General features: G+C 42.1%; 1 protein-coding gene across 9 annotated transcripts; it reads right to left on the reverse strand.

Annotated features, from left to right (window-relative positions):
• cdc42ep1b (CDC42 effector protein (Rho GTPase binding) 1b) lies at nt 1-11,212 on the reverse strand. Of its 9 annotated transcripts, none has more exons than XM_019358165.2 (5): nt 11,011-11,212; nt 10,189-10,334; nt 5,855-6,366; nt 4,321-4,875; nt 1-1,202 (listed from the first exon to the last, which is right to left on the reverse strand). In XM_019358165.2, exons 4-5 carry the CDS (start codon nt 4,772-4,774, stop codon nt 571-573), a joined length of 1,086 nt encoding a protein of 361 aa, XP_019213710.1. In that variant the 5' UTR covers nt 4,775-4,875; nt 5,855-6,366; nt 10,189-10,334; nt 11,011-11,212; the 3' UTR covers nt 1-570. The 9 variants fall into 9 exon arrangements, with proteins under 9 accessions (XP_019213710.1, XP_005468466.1, XP_005468467.1 ...); XM_005468409.4 differs by having other exon boundaries at nt 10,189-10,359; XM_005468410.4 differs by having other exon boundaries at nt 10,189-10,359; nt 11,070-11,211.
• Nucleotides 11,213-18,657: the final 7,445 nt, after the last annotated feature.

Genomic DNA, 18,657 nt, shown 5'->3' on the forward strand with positions numbered 1-18,657 from the left:
TTTCATGTTTTAAATCAGTCTTTTATTACAGCAGCCCACACTTTATTCAACATCAAGTCTAACACTGATACATATGTTTACTGAGTATTATAGGTGTTACAGGAGGTCATCGTATAGACTTTGGATTAGTATTAGAATTGAACCTGTAAAAAAAACAAACAAAAACAAAACAATCCCTTCTGTTAAATTTATTTACAGGGACTGTAGTAATGTGTTAATATTGAAACATAATGCAGCTACTTAGTTCCTTTAAATCCCAGCTTCCCTTTGACACCTCAGCCCTGTGAACTCTTTATTGTTCTTTTAATTTGCTTCAGAACATCATGACTACATAGTGTTAGTTAGTTGTGTGTATACTGAAAAGCAACAAATAAATAGACAAGTTTAATATCACAACAGCAATGATGTCCAGGAAGAGTGGGGAGGTCTGGCATCGTGAGTGAGTATTGGTCAGTTACTTCCATGTATATGCATGTGTAAAGGATGAAGGATGTTTCTGTTGAGGAATAGAAAGTCACATGTTCCTCCCTCATGAACCCAGGTCGCTGGACAGTTTAAGAGTTTTGACATCTATACTTTTATCTCCTCCTCTTCTTCACTTAATTCGTGAGATGCTTCGCGGCTTTGGGAAATAGACTGATTTGTACCGCTACTGCTCCTCCTCACCCCCTTTGTGAAGGATCCTCCACCGTAGTGGCGGGACAGCATGTCAGCGGCCCTCTGAAACCTTTCTGCCTCCATGACAGGCTCCGATCTATGAGGAGACCGAGCGGACGCATCAGGTGTCCTTACAGACTTCCTGTCCTCCTCCTCTGTTAAGTCAGAAGTACCAGAGCACCGCCTGTTGTTCGTGTCCTGCCCGATTGACCCACTGCAAACGGAAAGGTCGGGTGAGGTGACTAGAGGGGTCTGCACGGGCGTCTCTGTTAGCGAGCTGTTGTCGTCTCCCTCCTCACCCTGCTCTTCCTCCCCTGTCTCTTGGCTGTGATTGGATATCTGAAGGCGGTTGGGGTCGTCAATCAAGCTCAACACCTCAGCCATGAGAGAAGGGCCGAGGTCCACGGTGAAGGAAGTGAGGGAGTCTGAGCGCGTACGTGTGAGCCTGCCACTGTCTGGTGCCGAGCCTTTCTGCGCGTCTCCATCGTGGAATTGTCTGTCGATGCGGGAGAGGCGCGGCAGAGTGACAAACCCAGACTGCAGACCTGCAAACAAAGACAAAACGATATGAATCAATTATATTACCAAATCAAACTAATCCTTTTTTTTTTATCTGTGAACAAGAACAAACATAGGCTGAAACTCAGCTGATCATGAAATGACCACATGTTGCTTAAGTTGCTTACATCTGCCTACAAGCTGCTTTATAACACATCTCCCCTCCAGCTCCTCCCTGCAGTGCCATATCAGACTGATCAGTGTCCTATCTGCTCTCTGATCAGTCTGTTGGTCTTCTGCTGCTGGTCCTGCCTCCAGCTTTCCATGTATGCACATGTGACGTGAGGACAGATCCACATTGCTTTATACACTTTTTGAGTTACTTCAAAAACAATTATCGTTGCAGTTTGAAAATCTGAACATCACGATCAGAAAAAGAATAATGCCTGCATGTTAAAATAATAATAATGAAGCTTTAATTCCTAAGTGTTAGCTGGAGGTTATGTTCTGCAGTTCAGCTCCTTGACCAGAGGGGGGCAGCATGTAACAACCCACTGGTAATGTCAGGCTCCACGGTGCCTAACCAACAATAACTCACCCTGCCATAAACACTGAATTAGTGTCACCATCACTTACTGTTAACTGTCAGTCAGCAGAAATGTAGGAGCAGTGAAGGGTGTTGAATGTTTTATAATGGAAGTCCAGCAACGTTAGTGAAGTGCTGGTGATGTTTGATTGATTTAGTTTTAAATTATATGTGTAAAAATTTGAGAAATGATGTTTAAGAAAAAAATTCAAACTGCAGAGCATCAGTGAAAAAACTATAGCTGCAAATGACAACAGAGGGCGAATTCAAGACTGATAAGAAAAAGCTGGTGCCTTAGCTCACTGACTCTCTCTCTGATGGGTTTACATCATCAACTTTGTGTGCATTCCTTATGAAGTGGGTAATAAATCTGGAAAGCAAAAGGGGATTTCCAGTCTCCACACAGCAGACCGCTGCCCGATAAGCTCTGATCGCTCAGCAGATATAATGAATGGTGTGTTTATGGCGTTCACCGAGGCACACGCACACAGAGATGACAGGAAAAGCCCTGATAGTCCTTCTCTTTCTACCAAACCAGCTGTGTGTATGTGTAAGTGTGTGTGTTTATGGGCCTAATTGTGTACAGGTGTTGCCTTGGTGATTCCAAATGATTCAGAAGAAGCCGGCGTGTTTACCGGTTGTCCTGGAGGAATGTGAGAATGGTGCTGAAAGAAGGGCAACCTCACCCTCTGTGTTTGCGTGCTCACCGATATTTATAGTCCAAGTCTGCTGGAGAGTGAGCTCAGACGACAATGAGAAATTGTTTCATAGTAACAGCTTGAATTTGAAGAACAAGCTGAATGAAGATTTGCCATAGTTCATCTTGAATGGCATGCTTGGCATGGCTTAGATACTGGTTCGCTGCCTGGTTATTTTGGGGCATCACATTTAATTTTCTATGTAAATACCTTCTGCAGGAACTTCTATCCCAACAACAAAATAGCACAAATTGGCTGTGATGTTAATGTGGCATCGCAAAGCTTCTAAAAGACTAGAAGATCATGACGTCAAACTCATATAATCACCTTGGTTTGTGCCCCTCCTGCCAATACTAATCATTCTTATTCTACAATAGAAAACTTTGTCCCATGTGAGGTGAGGAGGAGAAAGCACGAGTTCCACATTTATCAAAACTCTGATCTCAAATGTCAGACCAAGTATAAAAAAAACAGACGATGCTGATGTGTCTTAAAAAAAAAATAACTATAATTTCAGCAACAGGATGCAGTTTTTCGACATTCAGTCTGTCTGACTGTTTTGGACAAATGTGGTATTCTCTAACCTCTCCTTCCTCCCAGGTTAGGAGCTGTATCTTAAACACATTTTAACATTATCACTCGGTCTGCATATTTCCACCTTCCTAATAGCTGTCAGCTACACTCATTCCTCACAGCTAACAGCACTGCTACTCTCATACACGGTCTGGTTACAAATTGTATTGTTTTTTGTAGTTCTATCCTCTCTGGCTGACCACACAAACTTCTCTACAGAGTTCAAAAAATATGCATCTGCTGGTGTCAATACAAAAACATCTTTCACAGAGCAAATTAGTCCGGTCCTTTAACAGCTTCACCAACTTCCTGTAAAATACCAGATTCAGTCTAATATTCTGCTTCTTACTTTAAAGTCTCACCATAACATCGCACCTCCATTCCTATTTCCTCTCTGATGTTCTGCACACTTCCCTTCCTTTATATACTCATGAGATCCCTCCGTTGATCTCTTTAAGCCACCTGCTCATCTGACCACCACAAACTTTTGTGGAGCTTTTTTCTTTGGAGTTCTCTCTTTTAAAGCTTCCCTGCTCTGTTTGATCTTTAATTCTATGATGTATTAACTTTTAATTTTGTTTCCACCTGTTATTTTATGAATACTGTGCATTTAATTTTGGCATTTAATCGCATGCAAGATGTCCATCAGAGAATCTTAATATCATTATTATTAGTAGTAGTAGTAGTAGTATTGTTACACGTGCGAGACAATCTTTAGTAGCTTTTTAAAAGCTCAAAACCTTCAAATGTCAAGGCAATGTTCGTAGGCATGTTAGACACATGTAGTCTAGCCTCTGTAGCCTCTGTTGGATAATAAATACTAAAAAGATCAAAAATGTGTGTGAGATAAAGGAGGGGCTGAAGGCTAAAGTATATTCATTGTTATAAGAGGTAACAATACTGGTTATTTTGCTGGGTTTATTTGTGAGGTTTCAGAAATAAGTTTCAAAATAAGCTTCTGTCACAACCTCAGAGGTTTATCTGACGTAACAGGAACAAGCAATTTGGAAATGGATAGTGCTTCTAATGGCTTGTATTGTGACCTTTGACCTTTTCAGCCAACTGTGCAGTCCCACTGTCAGCACGAGCGCACAGAGTCTGTGCTCGAAGTTACTGCATCTGTGCCGCTGTAGATGTGTGACACTCTTTCAGATAACACGCTGCTGCCTTCTTAATAAACCATTATATTTGCGCATGATCGCCGCCTCTACATTTTCTCTGCTCACTTTTAATGAAGATAATCTCACCACTAAGATGCTTTACATAAGTCCAGTCCAATGCTGGAAGTGATTATCTGTATTATCTCACCATATGTGCAGAAGGAATCATCTGTTGAGCTGATGGAGCTGGGGAACAGCACCCTCTGCAGGCACCCATTGGGCGAGTCTATGTTCAGCTGGGGCAAGGAGATTGCATTCTTGATGATAGGTGAGATATCTGGCGGCGGGGAAGACAAATCGCGAGAACCCCCTCGTGGCCGCGGACCAGAAGTCTTGCGCACATGCCGAAAGGTGCGTGTGAAGAATCCTGTTGTTTTGGAGCTGCTCGCTGAGTCTGGACTTCCTGGCTCCCTGATGCCTCCGTAGTTGCTGAGGAAGGAAGTGTCGCCAAACACATCCCCGCCACGACCGACGTGCATGGTGTGCCGGAAATCTCCCAGCGGTGGGCTGATCATATCCACGGAGAGGTCGCTCTTGAAGCGACGTTTCCCTTGAGAGCCAGACACAAGGCCTTTAATCCCTGGCAGCTTTCCAAGACTCATAGTGGCAAAGAAAAGTTGCGTAATTTCCCTTTGAAATTTGAATGGAAACGCCTGGACTCTGATTACACGTCAGTCAAGTCTGAAATCCAGTTTGGGGTCCACTGTAAAAAAAAAAGGAAAAAATAAAAAGCCTGGACAGCGAGGAGAGAGAACAGAAATATGTGGTCGTTCAGTCAGCAGAGAATGTGTGTATAATCAATTCTCAATACAGTCACAGCCAGCTATTCATCCACTGCCTGCCCCCGGCTTCCTTTTACATCTCCACTCTAAGATGCCAAAATGAACGTAGAGCCGTCCCCGTCTATTTCACCCTCTCTGTCTCCACTCATTCACCGCTGCTTTTGTCCAAAATGACCAAACGTACTTCTACTGCGCAACTGTAGATTTCAGTGATGACAAAATAACAAAGATAAACGTCAAACCACGCTTCCTCTGGTTACCTCAGCCTGAGAGTATAAGGCTGACTGAGTACTTATTCAGCAAATTAAGAAAAGAAAATCACTTCACAGCTGAAAGGACACTCAGCTGTCAAACAGCTGTTTGAAAACAATAAACCAGGCTGGTTTTATAGTGCTTTCACTTAATTTTATCCTTTGTTTACGCTTGAAGAACTTAAATTTTGCTTGCACACAATAAGAGAATCATGTCACCAGGAAGTCTTATGAAGGCGTGCTTAATTTCCTTTTTATGAGGCTTTTACACAGAAAACAGCAGACATTAAAAGGTATAACAGAAATATTACTACATCCCTTCACTTGACGTACTTTCTCTTCTCACTATTACTGATAGCCTAAATTAGCCTAAATTTGAGACAAACACTTGAGTGTGTACCTGAGGTGTTACTCAGGTCGTCTGTGGTTTCTAACCTCACTTTAGCAACTCATGAACACTGCATGCACACGGGCAAGCAGTGGTGAAATGCATGCATTCTGAATCACTGAATGGAAATTGTCAGTCTTTTGCTTTTATTGGTCAGTGAGCTTTATCTTGTTTTAGGTTCACAAGCTTTCAGGTACTTTCTGTAAAGATTAAAAAAATACAACTGAAATTTAACACTGCTGCATTTCCGATATTGCTTACTGGCATTAAGTGTTTGTTCTGAGAGGGTCTTAAGTGTCTTATCCACTGCGCTGTTCTCCACTTGTCTTCCTTAGTGTCCGAGCAAACAAAAAACAGAGCGTCCGCTGCCATGCACAGTCTACCATGGAAAAGATTTATCCATGTGTGGCACCACACTGTCCACAGGACATCCTGTCCCCAGGCCGTGTCGCCTGGCTTCTTTGTCCTCTGTTCCCTGTGCACCCAAGAGGTAAAACCTTTTGAGAGCCAACGAAAGCAATCAGAGCAAAAGAAGAAGAAGGGCGATACGCTCTTGGAAAGGGCAATAAAGTAAAGCGGTGTAATCCAGTAACTGTTTTGTCTGCATCGTTCTGGAAGAACGATAAAGCTCCTTCAGGATTGTCCGTGCACTGGATTAGCTGCTAATCCCTTCTGTCTTCCCTCCCTCTCCGACTCCCTCACTAGCCTTCTTCAATCCACTTAGGACTTCAGTGTTTGCCAGGTAGGTTTTCATTCAGTTCACATGGGGCAAGCTAAAGATTAGGGAGAGAAAAGAAGAGAGATGAGAGTTACACGCGAGACCAAACCCTAAACAAGGAGTTTTCAGGCAGACATAAATGCATCAGAGCTCTAAAATCTTGCACTGCTGGGATTATTTGCTGGGCAGTCTGTGACCGAACTTGACAAATAAAACCTGACGGGGGGCTTACAGAAGTCTGCTGTGTGTACTTAGACTCACCTCCTTAGCCTTTACACACTTTTGTAGTTTAGAATCTGATTTAGTTTAATGTTGAAGCAGTGACTCGACAGGTGGGGAAATGATCAGCTCTTTGGATAAATGACTGTTCGTTGAAGTTGTCACAAATGTCAGACATTTTCCAGCTTCCCTAATGTGCACATTTTGTCTAATTTGATCATCATCATCATGTGATCTAAAAGGAGAATATGCCTCCACATTACAGCCTCGGAGTAGCCTTGCATTCCTCATTTGTACAACTTCTCTAGAGATCCAAACTCTCCAAAAACATCCGAAGGTCCCCAGGTTCTGTTTTTCCTGGACACACTTAGAGGGCTGTCTTCCTTCCTGCTGAACGAATGAATCCAAGGCAAAAGGAGCATTAGTAATCTCCAAACACGAGACCTTACAACAACACAGCCAGCGATGGATTAACGGCACAGGCTGCAGGAGTTACTAGCCGAGGTTGCTGCCAGGCCAATCTGGAAGTATGATATAAGAACTTAAGAAAGATGATGGCACCACCCTTTTTGGGCATAGGTCTGAGCTAAGATCACTTTCTATTAATTTTTAGTTACTGATAAAGTTCCAGCGCAAAGATTTTGAAACAGATAACATTTACTGACCTGAAGAAGGGAAAGAAATCAGAGGAAAAGGCAGACATATTGGCAGAAAGAGCCAATACCCATTCATACAAGAAGAGGGAAAGTCCGGGGATTTGACCACTTCTGATCTCTCAGCTCAGCTTAATAACACTTAGCTTTAGTGATTTGGGCCTGTGCAGCACAAGAAGGTAAGTGACAGATAACCATTAACCTCAGAGGCAAACATGCAGTGTAGATGACAACACCAGGCTTGGAAAGACTTGGATTGGAAACTGCTTTGTGCTGTTGGGAGTTTTAGATTAAATCCCCAACTTTTGAATTCCTTCAATTAAAATAAAAATATGACTAGCTTTTTGTTTTTATCCCTATTTCCCATTTCCTAAATATTAGTATTACATTTTGTTATTTGATGCACGAGTGGAGCACCCTTTCAGGGAGAGTGCAACTTGTGTTTTTGGAGCTAAAATTTACAGATGTCCCATAAACACACCACGTGCAGGCAATCATGACCTCAGAGTTTTGAAAACAGGAACGTTAGGAAGATTCACTCGCTGCAGTAAATGCTTGTGTCTGTGTGATCGTGGCTTCAACATGTTGCTGTGTAGAACAGGCAGATTGGTTTGCAGCTTTCTAAAAAACTGCTGATCCAAACATGTCCAGCTTTCTTTGTGGGGGAGCAGAGTAATGACATTTAACAAAAGACACAGCTTTATGGCCTGTCCTCACTTTTTACACCCATTGAAAAGGACTTTTTGAGAATTCGGACTTAGTTTTAGGTTTGAGTTTAGAACTAGGTCAGAGTTAAGTTAAGAATTTTGTCAGTTTGTTCTGATGGTTAAATTTAGAAGTGAGAAGCTTGGCAATTTTATGTCAGTGAATGCCCTCGCAAAGATAACCAAACAAATGTGCACCTGTGTTTCTATGTGCCCCTCCCACTACATACAGAGTGGAGCAGCAAGCAGTCACTCTAGGGCAGGGTTGGAGCATTAACTTTTCCAAGGGGCCACATGAGAAACTGGGACTGTTGTGGAAGGCTGCATCAATGAACTCAATTCAATTCAATTCAGTTCAATTCAGTTCAATTCAATGCAATTTTATCTACATAGCCCCAATTCACAACAATAACCGCCTCAATATTCTGCTTATTATTAATTTTATCTCTATGTAAGCATTTTTCGTGCGGCCATCCACAACAGTCCTGGTTCCACATGAGGCGCGTTTGGCAAAATTCATTGCACACCCCTGCTCTAGAGTAAACACTGCATAAACACTGGCATCATGGAACAGCTTTTCGCATACATATGAGCAGCACTGGTCTAACTGACCTCAAACTCGGCGCTGCACTCACTCAGGTTCCTAGCGATGTTTGACAAGGACCATATGAATGGCTATCGACGCAAACAAAAAGCAAACACAGGGACAAAGACTCCTTGAATTATTACTACTAAGTGTGTTAATCAGTCACAGCTTCTCATGGTGCAGCTATTATGTTGCTCCAGCTCTTCTAGCTGCCAAATTCTTCTAGCTACATAACAGACTTTTATATAATATTCTTCCCCCTCCCCTCTTGTGACTTTGTGAGCAGTAATTCAGCTCAGCTCTCCATGTAAAATTAAGTGTAATTCCAGCACATAAACTCAGTTTGGAAACTTCAATCCTACAATTGGCCTTGTTAGGAACACACAGAAAGACGTTTAGATGTGCTAAACATGCTAATTATCCCCAAACTGAACCTGCGGGCATCCGTAAACAAACCTGTTTCACATGAGTGGCCGGGCTGATTGCAGACACAGAGGCAAACATGCAGGTCTGAAAAGTGTAATGGGAACAGCGTGCAGCGGGGAGAGCAGACCGGACGCCATCAATTACGGGCATCAAATAAAGGATCTGGGGACGCTGATGAGAAACACATTTATACCTCTGTCTTTAAGTGTGTGTCCCCCTCGGCTTCTATTTTAGGCTTCCACTTTAATTAATCTCACTGTCCTTTGTCTCTGTCTTTCCCTATGTCACAAAAAAGCACACACACTGTCAAACATGCTTCCTGTCTCTGTCAGTCACCCAGCTGCAAGCGGAATTACCGCGTTAGTCAAACATCTGGTACCACAGACCCACAAACTGCAAAAATGGGCTCTGGAGACATCTGAGAGGCTGGCAGCGAAACACGGTCGCATGTAGACTTATATGGAGATGCAGGGCTGAGTCAGAGTGGATCAGCTCTGAGGTTGCTTCCTCCCCTGGACCGGAGGGCCGTCGTCCTCTTAGAGCACTGCACCAGCAAACTGTGGTTGAGGTCAGAGCACCCTGACCATTACACACAGCTCAAAAATACAGCATGCGCTCAGTTTACAAGGATCGACTGCTGCAACGTGGCAATGCACTTCACGGCCTGCCATGAGGGTGTCTGTGCTGCACACATTCAAGAGCACTATACATGATTTGACTCTGTCAGCGATGACTGAGAGGTGTGACATCTTCCTGCCATGGGTTTACGCTGATTCAACTGATATCACAGTGCGTACATGGAAGCACTGACTTGTAAATGACCTTTCTTTTCCTTCCTCTGTCGTGTACCTTGATGTTCTCTTGAGTCAACAAAACTTGTGCAGAAACACTGAAGATAACAACACTTAAGCACTCCCCGACGGGTTCACTAACTTATTTTTTAGTGCACAAATACTGTAAGGAAAGCACTGCTAAACAACTGCAGGGTAAGCAAGCACATCAGTCACTGTGGCCATGTTTAACACCTGCCATCTGTCACTAGTTTCGTGAATTGCTTTTTTTATGTTTGGGACTTGGGTCAACAAAACTCTGGGGAAACGAGGCCCGGCAACAGTTACGTGCAAACACGTCTGATTCTATTTGAGAGCATCGCCTGACAAAGACTATAATGAAATCTGCCAAACTTCCACCAAGCAAACACAATGGGAAGGTGCAGTTGATGAAATATTAAACTGGCTGTTTAAAGGAGCACATAAAGCATGTTTAGTTCATTGTCCTCGTTCACTCACCATCCTCAAGAGAGGTCAGCGATTAACACAGGTCCAAGCCTCTGAAAGGACTCCAGTTGTTTAGATGGTTGAAGGTCAGCCTCTCTAACAGTGACGCCAGCTCCCTGACAGGCTGCCAGCCTAGTGATCTGAGACCTGGCACAAATCTGGGACAGTTGTTCTGTGGCTCAGCTGGAGGAGAACACCAACCAATTGATTTAAAACGCTTAAACCAAACAAAATCTCACCACCTCACTATAAAACGAGCAGGGCTGCAGTGCACGTTACGGGCTTTACAGTCACTTCTGTTTTAATTTGATTAAAAACACAAACCACCTCTGAGTTTGTGGGAAGTGACGCTGTTAAAGAGGATGTACAGAAAAAGTAACGCAAAAAGTCACTTCAAAGTAAGTGACTGACAAGCTCGGGGATACAGAGAGACGTTTACTGAACAATGATGCTGCATTTGGATTGATACACCAGCAATATATGAACCGTGTGTTGCTTGGATAGCGCTTTTTTGTTTGTTTGTTTGTTTGTTTGTTTGTTTGTTACTTTGTAGAGACAAACAGACTCTGTAATTAGAACAAAGGCGTGCAACAGGTTATTACAACTGAATAAGACGCAAAAGTGAAACAGCTCCATGCTGTGTTCTCATATACTGCATGCATGCGTACAAACGCACACACTGGAGCGTTAATTCATAGGAGCACCTTGTTCAAACCGTGTAACTGCACCTCGGCTGTAACTTTTACTGTTCTTATCGCAGGCTCATTAGCAGTTCTCGGTAAATTTCACTCCACATGCACAAAGCTATTAACAAACCCCCTCGATTAATCTTACCTTGGAGAAAAGAAGGGGAAAAAACGCAGAGGGCGGTTTCTTTAAAAATTCGAGGTTACCGTCTATTTTCGTTGTCATCCTGCTCGGTTTGCGGTGTACACCGTGAGTTTCTGCTGGGACATCAGTGCACCGCAGCAGCGTAGCGGATCCGTGCTGCTGCTGCTGCTGGCAAGTGAACTGGAAGGGGATGGGGAGGAAGAGGAGCGAGAGAGAGAAGGGTGTGGGTGGAGGTGGTAGGAGGACCTCGGAAGTGTAAAATCCTGCCTTATGCATGCATGTTATGGGTAAAGCAATGCAAAGCTAAAACCTGACCGAGAAGGATCAACATTAACTCAAAATAAGATGAATGAAAAGAAGAAAGAGTGTGAACAATGGGTGCAGATCTGTTCATCAGGCTTGTGAAAGTGATAGAGCAGAATGACTCAAACAGCAGAAATAGCTGGCACAGTCAAAGGAGGCAGGTGTGAGCCTCGTGGAGGGCAGGGGGCTTTAAGAAGAAACTACATTGGCCGTTCCCACACTGTCCAGCCACTGAGAGGTTATACTTCTAAACATGTGCTCATATTTAAAAGTTTTACTCTTGTTTATTTTATTTTATTTTTATTTGCATTTACTTCCTGTCTGAACTCATCTGCATCTTTGGCCCTGCCTTTGGGCAGGAAGCAGTAACTCTTTATCAAAAACATGACCTGATATGTGCAGCAAACACAGAGACACATGCACACAGCACCGACCTTTATTCAGATTTCCTCATATCTGCATAGATGTCATCTGTGGGTTTGTGGGTTTGTGGCGAGAAAAAATACACTCATGGCCAAGCTTATGTGGACATGCAACTGTCTATTTGCAGGTAGGTGTGTGATTGTGTGGGATATCCGTGTTAACAGCTCTTTTTCACTGTCTCATTAACAAAGCATGACATTTTCTTCATTGGCAAAACAGAAATGGGCATTCATTAGCACATATCACACACATATATCCACAGCAGACACAAAATAATTCTTTACTCTGTTAAATCTCACTTCAGTTGACATCCATCAAAACTCAAATGTATTTTTAAATAGAGCTTTGGTGCTTCTTATTCTCACTAGTTTTGTCCTTTTAAACCGAGATTCAGAGATGAGATTATGCCCGTAGGTCCACTAATGTCTACTGATCGCTCACACCAGCTGTTTTAGTCCCAGAAATGAAAGAAAAAGAAAAATCTAGAGATTTGAATGGATGAACAGAAGCCCAAATGTCTGATCTGATTACCTTATGATGTATATATGACAATGAAAAATCATTTTGAAACCTACAAAATATGATCTCAATGCAAATGTTAAAGAGCAAGATAAAAAATGAGGAAAGGAGGAATTGTGGGAGAGCAGGCCGATAGCTCAAATGAAGTTGGTAAAGGGGAGGCTCTTGAAGAGAAGCAGATGCGGTGAAGGGAGACGGTACTGTGGACGGATACGAGACAAGGTTTCATCACTGCTGTGTTAATCTGAGTGGCTGAGCAGCTCCCACTGACAAGTATCACAGGCTCTCTGATGAGCAGTGGAAAAAAAAAAGAAACAGAAGACAGAGGGAGTGAGCAATAACAGGAAGTCAGACACCATAAACTATTGTGCTGAAAATATTGTCTCTGCTCAGGAGTGTTTGAGATCACATTTTGAATTCTTGTTGCACAAGCAAGTTATGGCAGGAATGGGCTCAAGCGTGGATTAAAGAGGGCAAACTGACCAAAAAGAAACACACAAAAAAACCACACACACACACAAAGCTTGTGGGAAAAAGAGGAGGAAAGAGAAGGGGGTGAAGAGGAAGGAATGCTAGTCAAACAGGATGAGAAGTCTCAGACAGACGAAGGCTTTCTGCACAGGAAATGGCTTTCTCGCAAATCAGAGAGGACGCCAAGAAGTTAAAACTCCTTTCAGATGCTGAAATTCATCTAGCAGTTAACGGCTCACTATCGCTGCCTGTCTGGTGTAATGAGCTCATCCAGTAAAAACACATTTAAACAAATTAGTTATGATTAAATATAAGGGTGATTTCACTTTGCACTTGGCTGCTGATTTAGAGACCAGATCCAGGGTAGACTCCCGATCTCCACAAACCCAGATGTGCGTTTGTAGAAGACTCTGAAGACTCTGAAGGTGATATATGGAAGGTTAAAAGGGACAAAAAAGAAGCTGATCTCTGTGTCTTTGCTGGAACTACGCTCCTGTTTTGGATGGATTCAGGCCTGCCAGGAAGCTGAGTGTCGGCCCGGAGACAATAGAGTATTGTAAAGTAAATCCTCAGTGCTTTCTAGGCTGCAATAAAACAACAGGCATGAACACAAAGACGCATGCTGAAACACTTTGTTTTTAGATACCGGGCTTTAAATTTAGGAGAGCAGTGTTTTTTAAGACAATAACTTCTGACGCAGATTATCTGTTTATTCTATTCTATAATTATACTGAGACTCAGAGACTCAGTGAGAAACTTTGCAACAAAAAGTTTCTCACCTTTTGCATCACATCAGCATTTTTGTATCAGAATTTTGTTAAACTCTTCCTGCAAAGTAATCTACCTCTTAGCTGTTGATCCACATTAATCCCCTACAGAAACCCCGAAAGGCAAGTCAGATTTTTATTTATGAGGATGCAGATCTTTTGCAGGTTCTTTTTAGAGTGCAAGGAAAATATATATAAATCAAAATATATAAAAGTACCAAAACACACAAAGGCTTAAGGTTGTGAGGGTTAAATACAGGACTTTTTCTGTGACCTCCTGCTAGAAAGCCGTTTCTGTTAGTAGTCTGCCACAAAGCACTGCGCCCCAGAGATGCTCTAACATCTAAACGCTAAAGAAAAAATGAGAATAATGAGGAGTAATTGGTAAGTCTTGACATTTGGCTTGAGCTAAAGTTGAACCCCAGTGTCCAGGGCAAAATTCCAGTGTTTGACCCACACGTCTACCCCAGCCTCCCACGTTCAGGGACGTTGCTCTTTACTTCTTCAGCGAAAGCCATGGGGTTGTGCAATTCATAGTTTTGTGGTTGAGTTTTACAAACAAACACTTTAAAAAAGAAGAACCACAAAGAAGGAAAGAAAGCAGCTTTTTCACCAGTTCCTGAGAAAACATTTTTCCTCAACCAGTTTTTACCATTTAAAAACAAAGAAATCAACAAATTATCCTGGCTGAGCCCTTTTTGAACCTTAATTTATGTCTTAAAGGAAATAAATCATTTTAGATCAGACTGAAAATATGCCTAATAATGATGGTGATTTAAAATGTGGGGAGCTTTTATATGAGTGGGGTATCACACAATTATTGTTGCGTTTTTGCTGTCTGCTTAAGAAAACCAAGAATCTGGAATACTGAGATCTCTTAAGACATTTCAATGCATTGCATCACATAGTGTCCAAAAATTCAATTTGCATGTGTGTGCTGCATCTCTCTGTCAATTTTCTAAAAAGTGTGCATGCGTGTATGAAGCTTTACTTTGCTCTGTAGGAAACCACACTCCAGCTCAGTGATTCTCACTTCCAGCAGTGACAGAAAACAGCATAAGACAGTGAGGGCACAGTTTTGTGCAGAGATATTGCATGACCTTTTTAAAAGCCAGGAGAAATCATTACAGAGATACAAAGACTCAGCAAGAGTTAATCTCTTGTCCCTTTATGTCTGCCTGTGGAGACAGATGACGGTGCCTAGGAGCACTGGGGAGAAACCAGCCACTGTTCTCACAGAAATAGTTGCTCCAGTTCAGAGCGTACACCCAGATGCTGAGCTGGATATGAAAAGAAAGCACTGATTTTGTCAAAAGATTATGAACAACAACTAGATGGCTTCTTGAAATCTTACTGAATAACTTAACCCAACTAAGTACTCTCTCCAGCTCACTTCTTTCATTTCCAAGAGGGTTGATTGTCCTGTTTATGTGTTTAATTGATCCCAGTTAAAATGAAAATTCCTAAAGCCAGTGGAATGTGACCCAGCAGCAGGTGTGGCATCTGGCAAACCTTTGACTTAATGACAGAAAACAATGACACCCAGATGCTATTTCTGCTTTTGTCCTTTTCAACTTAATATAAAGCACAGAAGCAGGAGCTGCCACAGACCATAACACCGGGCATGTTGACATGTGAGCTTAAATACTCAGAAAAACGAGTGGAATCCAAAAAGACCAGAAAAATATATATAATGTGTATTGTGACGGTTTTATTACTATATAACCCTGATTCTGTTTTAAGGCAACTTTTAGCATGCGGTTATAGCAAAAGATGCCTTTTTAACACTGTGTATCTGAAAATTGATGTGCAGTGGTTTGTAAAGTTGTCTGTGTCTGCATTTCAAATGTGTGGTGAAGCTCAGATTTAGACAGCCATGTTACACCCTGTAATTCTACTCAAACCTCACTGCTCTGGAAGGAGAGTGACAGGAAGAGGAGCAGGCCGGGGCGCCAGTTTTCACTGGCACCACAAAGATATTTGTGTGTGTGTGTGCGAATATTTGTCTGTGTTGGTTTATATAAATGTGAAAACAGACTCTAAGCAGCTTAATGGGTCAATCAAGGATGATTGATGCCGTGTTTCAGTGTGGGAGAAAGGTTTCATTTAGTGGTTGATGTTACTTTTGGACTAAACTACCTTTTTTTACTACTAGAGCGTACATTCAGAGTTTATATTTGCCTTTCACACAGCTCTAGATGTGTGTGTCCATTTGTGTTGTATAATCTTAACTACAAACCAAAGACATTTGCCCCTTCTTTCATTCTAGCAGCTGCAAAACAGCCTGACCAAGACCAATAATGCATGGTTTTTATAAAGAAGGAGACACCACATTGATTATGCACTGTGTTGTGACTACAATACTGGCAAAAGACCCAACCGTCATTTATATTTTGCCAGGAAAGTATTGGATTCAGCAATTAATTAAAACATATATGGAAATACATATGCAAACATAGAGTTTGTACAATTCTAACAAGCTTGAAAGTGAATATTTGACATACTTGGCACTTCTATTCTTTAAGTAGTCTTCAGGAATAGTTCTCCAGGTTTCTTGAAGGACATCCAAAGCACTTCTTTAGATGCTGGCTGCCTTTTGTTCTGTTCTCTATCAAGATGAGCCCACACTGCTTCAATAATGTCGAGGTCCGGCCTCTGAGGAGGCCAATCCATGACTAATAGTGTTTATTGTGTGTTTTTCTATCCCGGTATGCTTTTACTGCACTGGCAGTGTGTTTGGTGTCACTGTCATGCTGACAAATAAATGAGACACGTTCTAAATTGTATTGCATACTGGATCAGAGTCTGACGGTACTTTTCCATCAGTTTTGATGAGATCAAAATGCTATTTCAATTTCTATTATCTTTAGCACTTTTCATAAATTCAACTAAAGAAATGGGAACAAATTATTTTTAACAGGCTGCTAGTTACAAAGTGTCTAAAAGTTATATTTTTGATAAGTTGTCTGTTAGGTGTAGACACAACACTGGTACACACCTCGATGTGCCATTTTTAAGCTTGAATCTTTCTCAGGTCATTTAATCCTCTGAATATGGTCAGGTACAAGGAGTGGACTAAAAAATGAGTGAAAAGCAGCAAATGTCTAAAGAAAACTGTCACAGACTTTCAGGAAGCCCAGAGAACTATTGCTCAAGACACCTTTAATAAAGTACAACAAAGTCTGGCTCCTTGGAAACTAAATATAAATGACGTGTGGCACAAGACTTTTGAGCAGCACTGCATATAATAATATTTTACAAAAGCAGGTCAGTTTAAGGCAATTAAAAATACCACCATAACAAAAAGGTTATCAGATGTCATCCCACACATTGTTTTTCTAGGCGTGTTGTTTGCTTTGCAAAGAATTTCTTCCTTCACTCTGATGTTCTGGTGATTATCGATGTTGATTCCATGCTAAACAGGAAATTGCATATAACTGTGGGATATTTATAAGATCTCATTAAGCTATGCTGGAGTTCCCACATTACAGGAAAATCAAGTGTATTTCTTGGCCGTGGGAATCTAATCAAGCTTTCTTACAAATCCATCTTCGTCTTTACCAGTAGGGAATAGTTGCTACATGTGTTTCATCGTCTAATATTAATTTCTTGCTTATAAACTTTATCTTAAAGTATCTATTATCAGCAGCCTGATCAGTCAGGGGATCTTCTGTCACAATCTTCTGCCTCCAAAGGAAGCATAAATCACATGTCATCAGATTTAAATCTGTCTCCGTTACTCATGCCCCCGCGGCTCGCTTTCTCTGCCTCTGTTTTCTAAAAAAGCCAGAAAAGATGCATTCTTTGTGGACACAAAGGGGTGATTCTGTGCGGCCGCCAGCCTTGAGTCATCGGTGGGGTCAGCTGCCGGGTGAAGAGCCAGGCCTGTTGTGTTCTGAGCAGCAGCGGAGAAGAACAACACAGACGAACCCAACAGAAATCAGCATTTTTTAAACGTTTTCACTCTGTTCTGGGTTCCTTTGCTTGTGGGGAAGCCTTCAAAACATCGACCAGTCGCATTCAGTTCTTTTTGCTTTAGCTAAAGTTGTTGGATCAATACTGCATTGTTGTGGTCATGATAGTGCATTTTGCTTTTCAGAGTGATGTTGAAGCACGCCCTCACTTTTTTATTCATAAAAAAAAAAGTCAAAGAGCAGAAAAATTAAGTATGTGCAGTGAACGTAGGAATTCTGCGCAGACTATTTCTGTCTGACTGAACTTCCACAATATCACACATTCCGGCATGAACGAACTGTGGGGTCCGGTGCCGTCTTCAATGGCTCCTCTGTGCCGCTGTCACCTCAGAAACAACAGGAATGCTCATTCACTGCAGCCCTCCCTCACGCCGCAGGCCAAGGCCTGAACCGAGTGTTGGGGGAATGGATTGGGCTGTCTGAAGAAGAAAGCTGATGACAGACAGTAAGGCAAAGTGAAAGAGAAAAGGGAAGAATAGAGAAAATAAAAGAGTGGGCAAGAGGGGGCACAAAAGGGGGGGCAGCAAGCCTGACAGGCAGAGGCAAGATATGACTTTTTGAGCTATAAGTACAGACGGGTGAAACTGAAAGTCAAAGAAAAATGATACAGCAGAGGATAAAAAATAGAGGGAGGAAGCTGAGCTATACTCTGTTTCCCCACCTAGCTTCCTGTAATGTATGGGTGTATGAATGCATATTTTGGTATCTCATTTACAATCCTCTGTCTGCATTAACCCACGCTGTCTCTCAGCAGGACCACAGAGACCCCAAGCCCAGAAACTCAGGACGGAAAATGACGCCTTCTTCTGCCGGCCCCCTGCATTTCCTCTCTGAATTATACTGTAACTGAAGGACGCATTTCACATGACAATCCCTGAGCCAGCCCACTTTGAGTGTTAGCTGCCCTGAAAAAAAGAAAAGGGTCTATGGGTGGCTTTATAACCATATGTTTTGTTTATGTCATACATATTTAAGACGTACGTAAATTTAGTTTAAAGGGGAAACAAACACAGCTGTCATAAAGTCTTTTACTGCTCCTCTACTTCCTTATGACTGATAATTGTCACGTATCCGCACATTGATTTTCCACACCTCCACACCTTCCACAGGCTTGTTACCTCTTTTCTTCCTGGATGGATGAGTCAGGGCTCCCACTTACTTCAAACCCTGATTCATTAGACTATATTTACTAA

This window comes from Oreochromis niloticus, linkage group LG4 (assembly GCF_001858045.2).
Source record: "Oreochromis niloticus isolate F11D_XX linkage group LG4, O_niloticus_UMD_NMBU, whole genome shotgun sequence".
Classification (NCBI taxonomy): Eukaryota; Metazoa; Chordata; class Actinopteri; order Cichliformes; family Cichlidae; genus Oreochromis; species Oreochromis niloticus.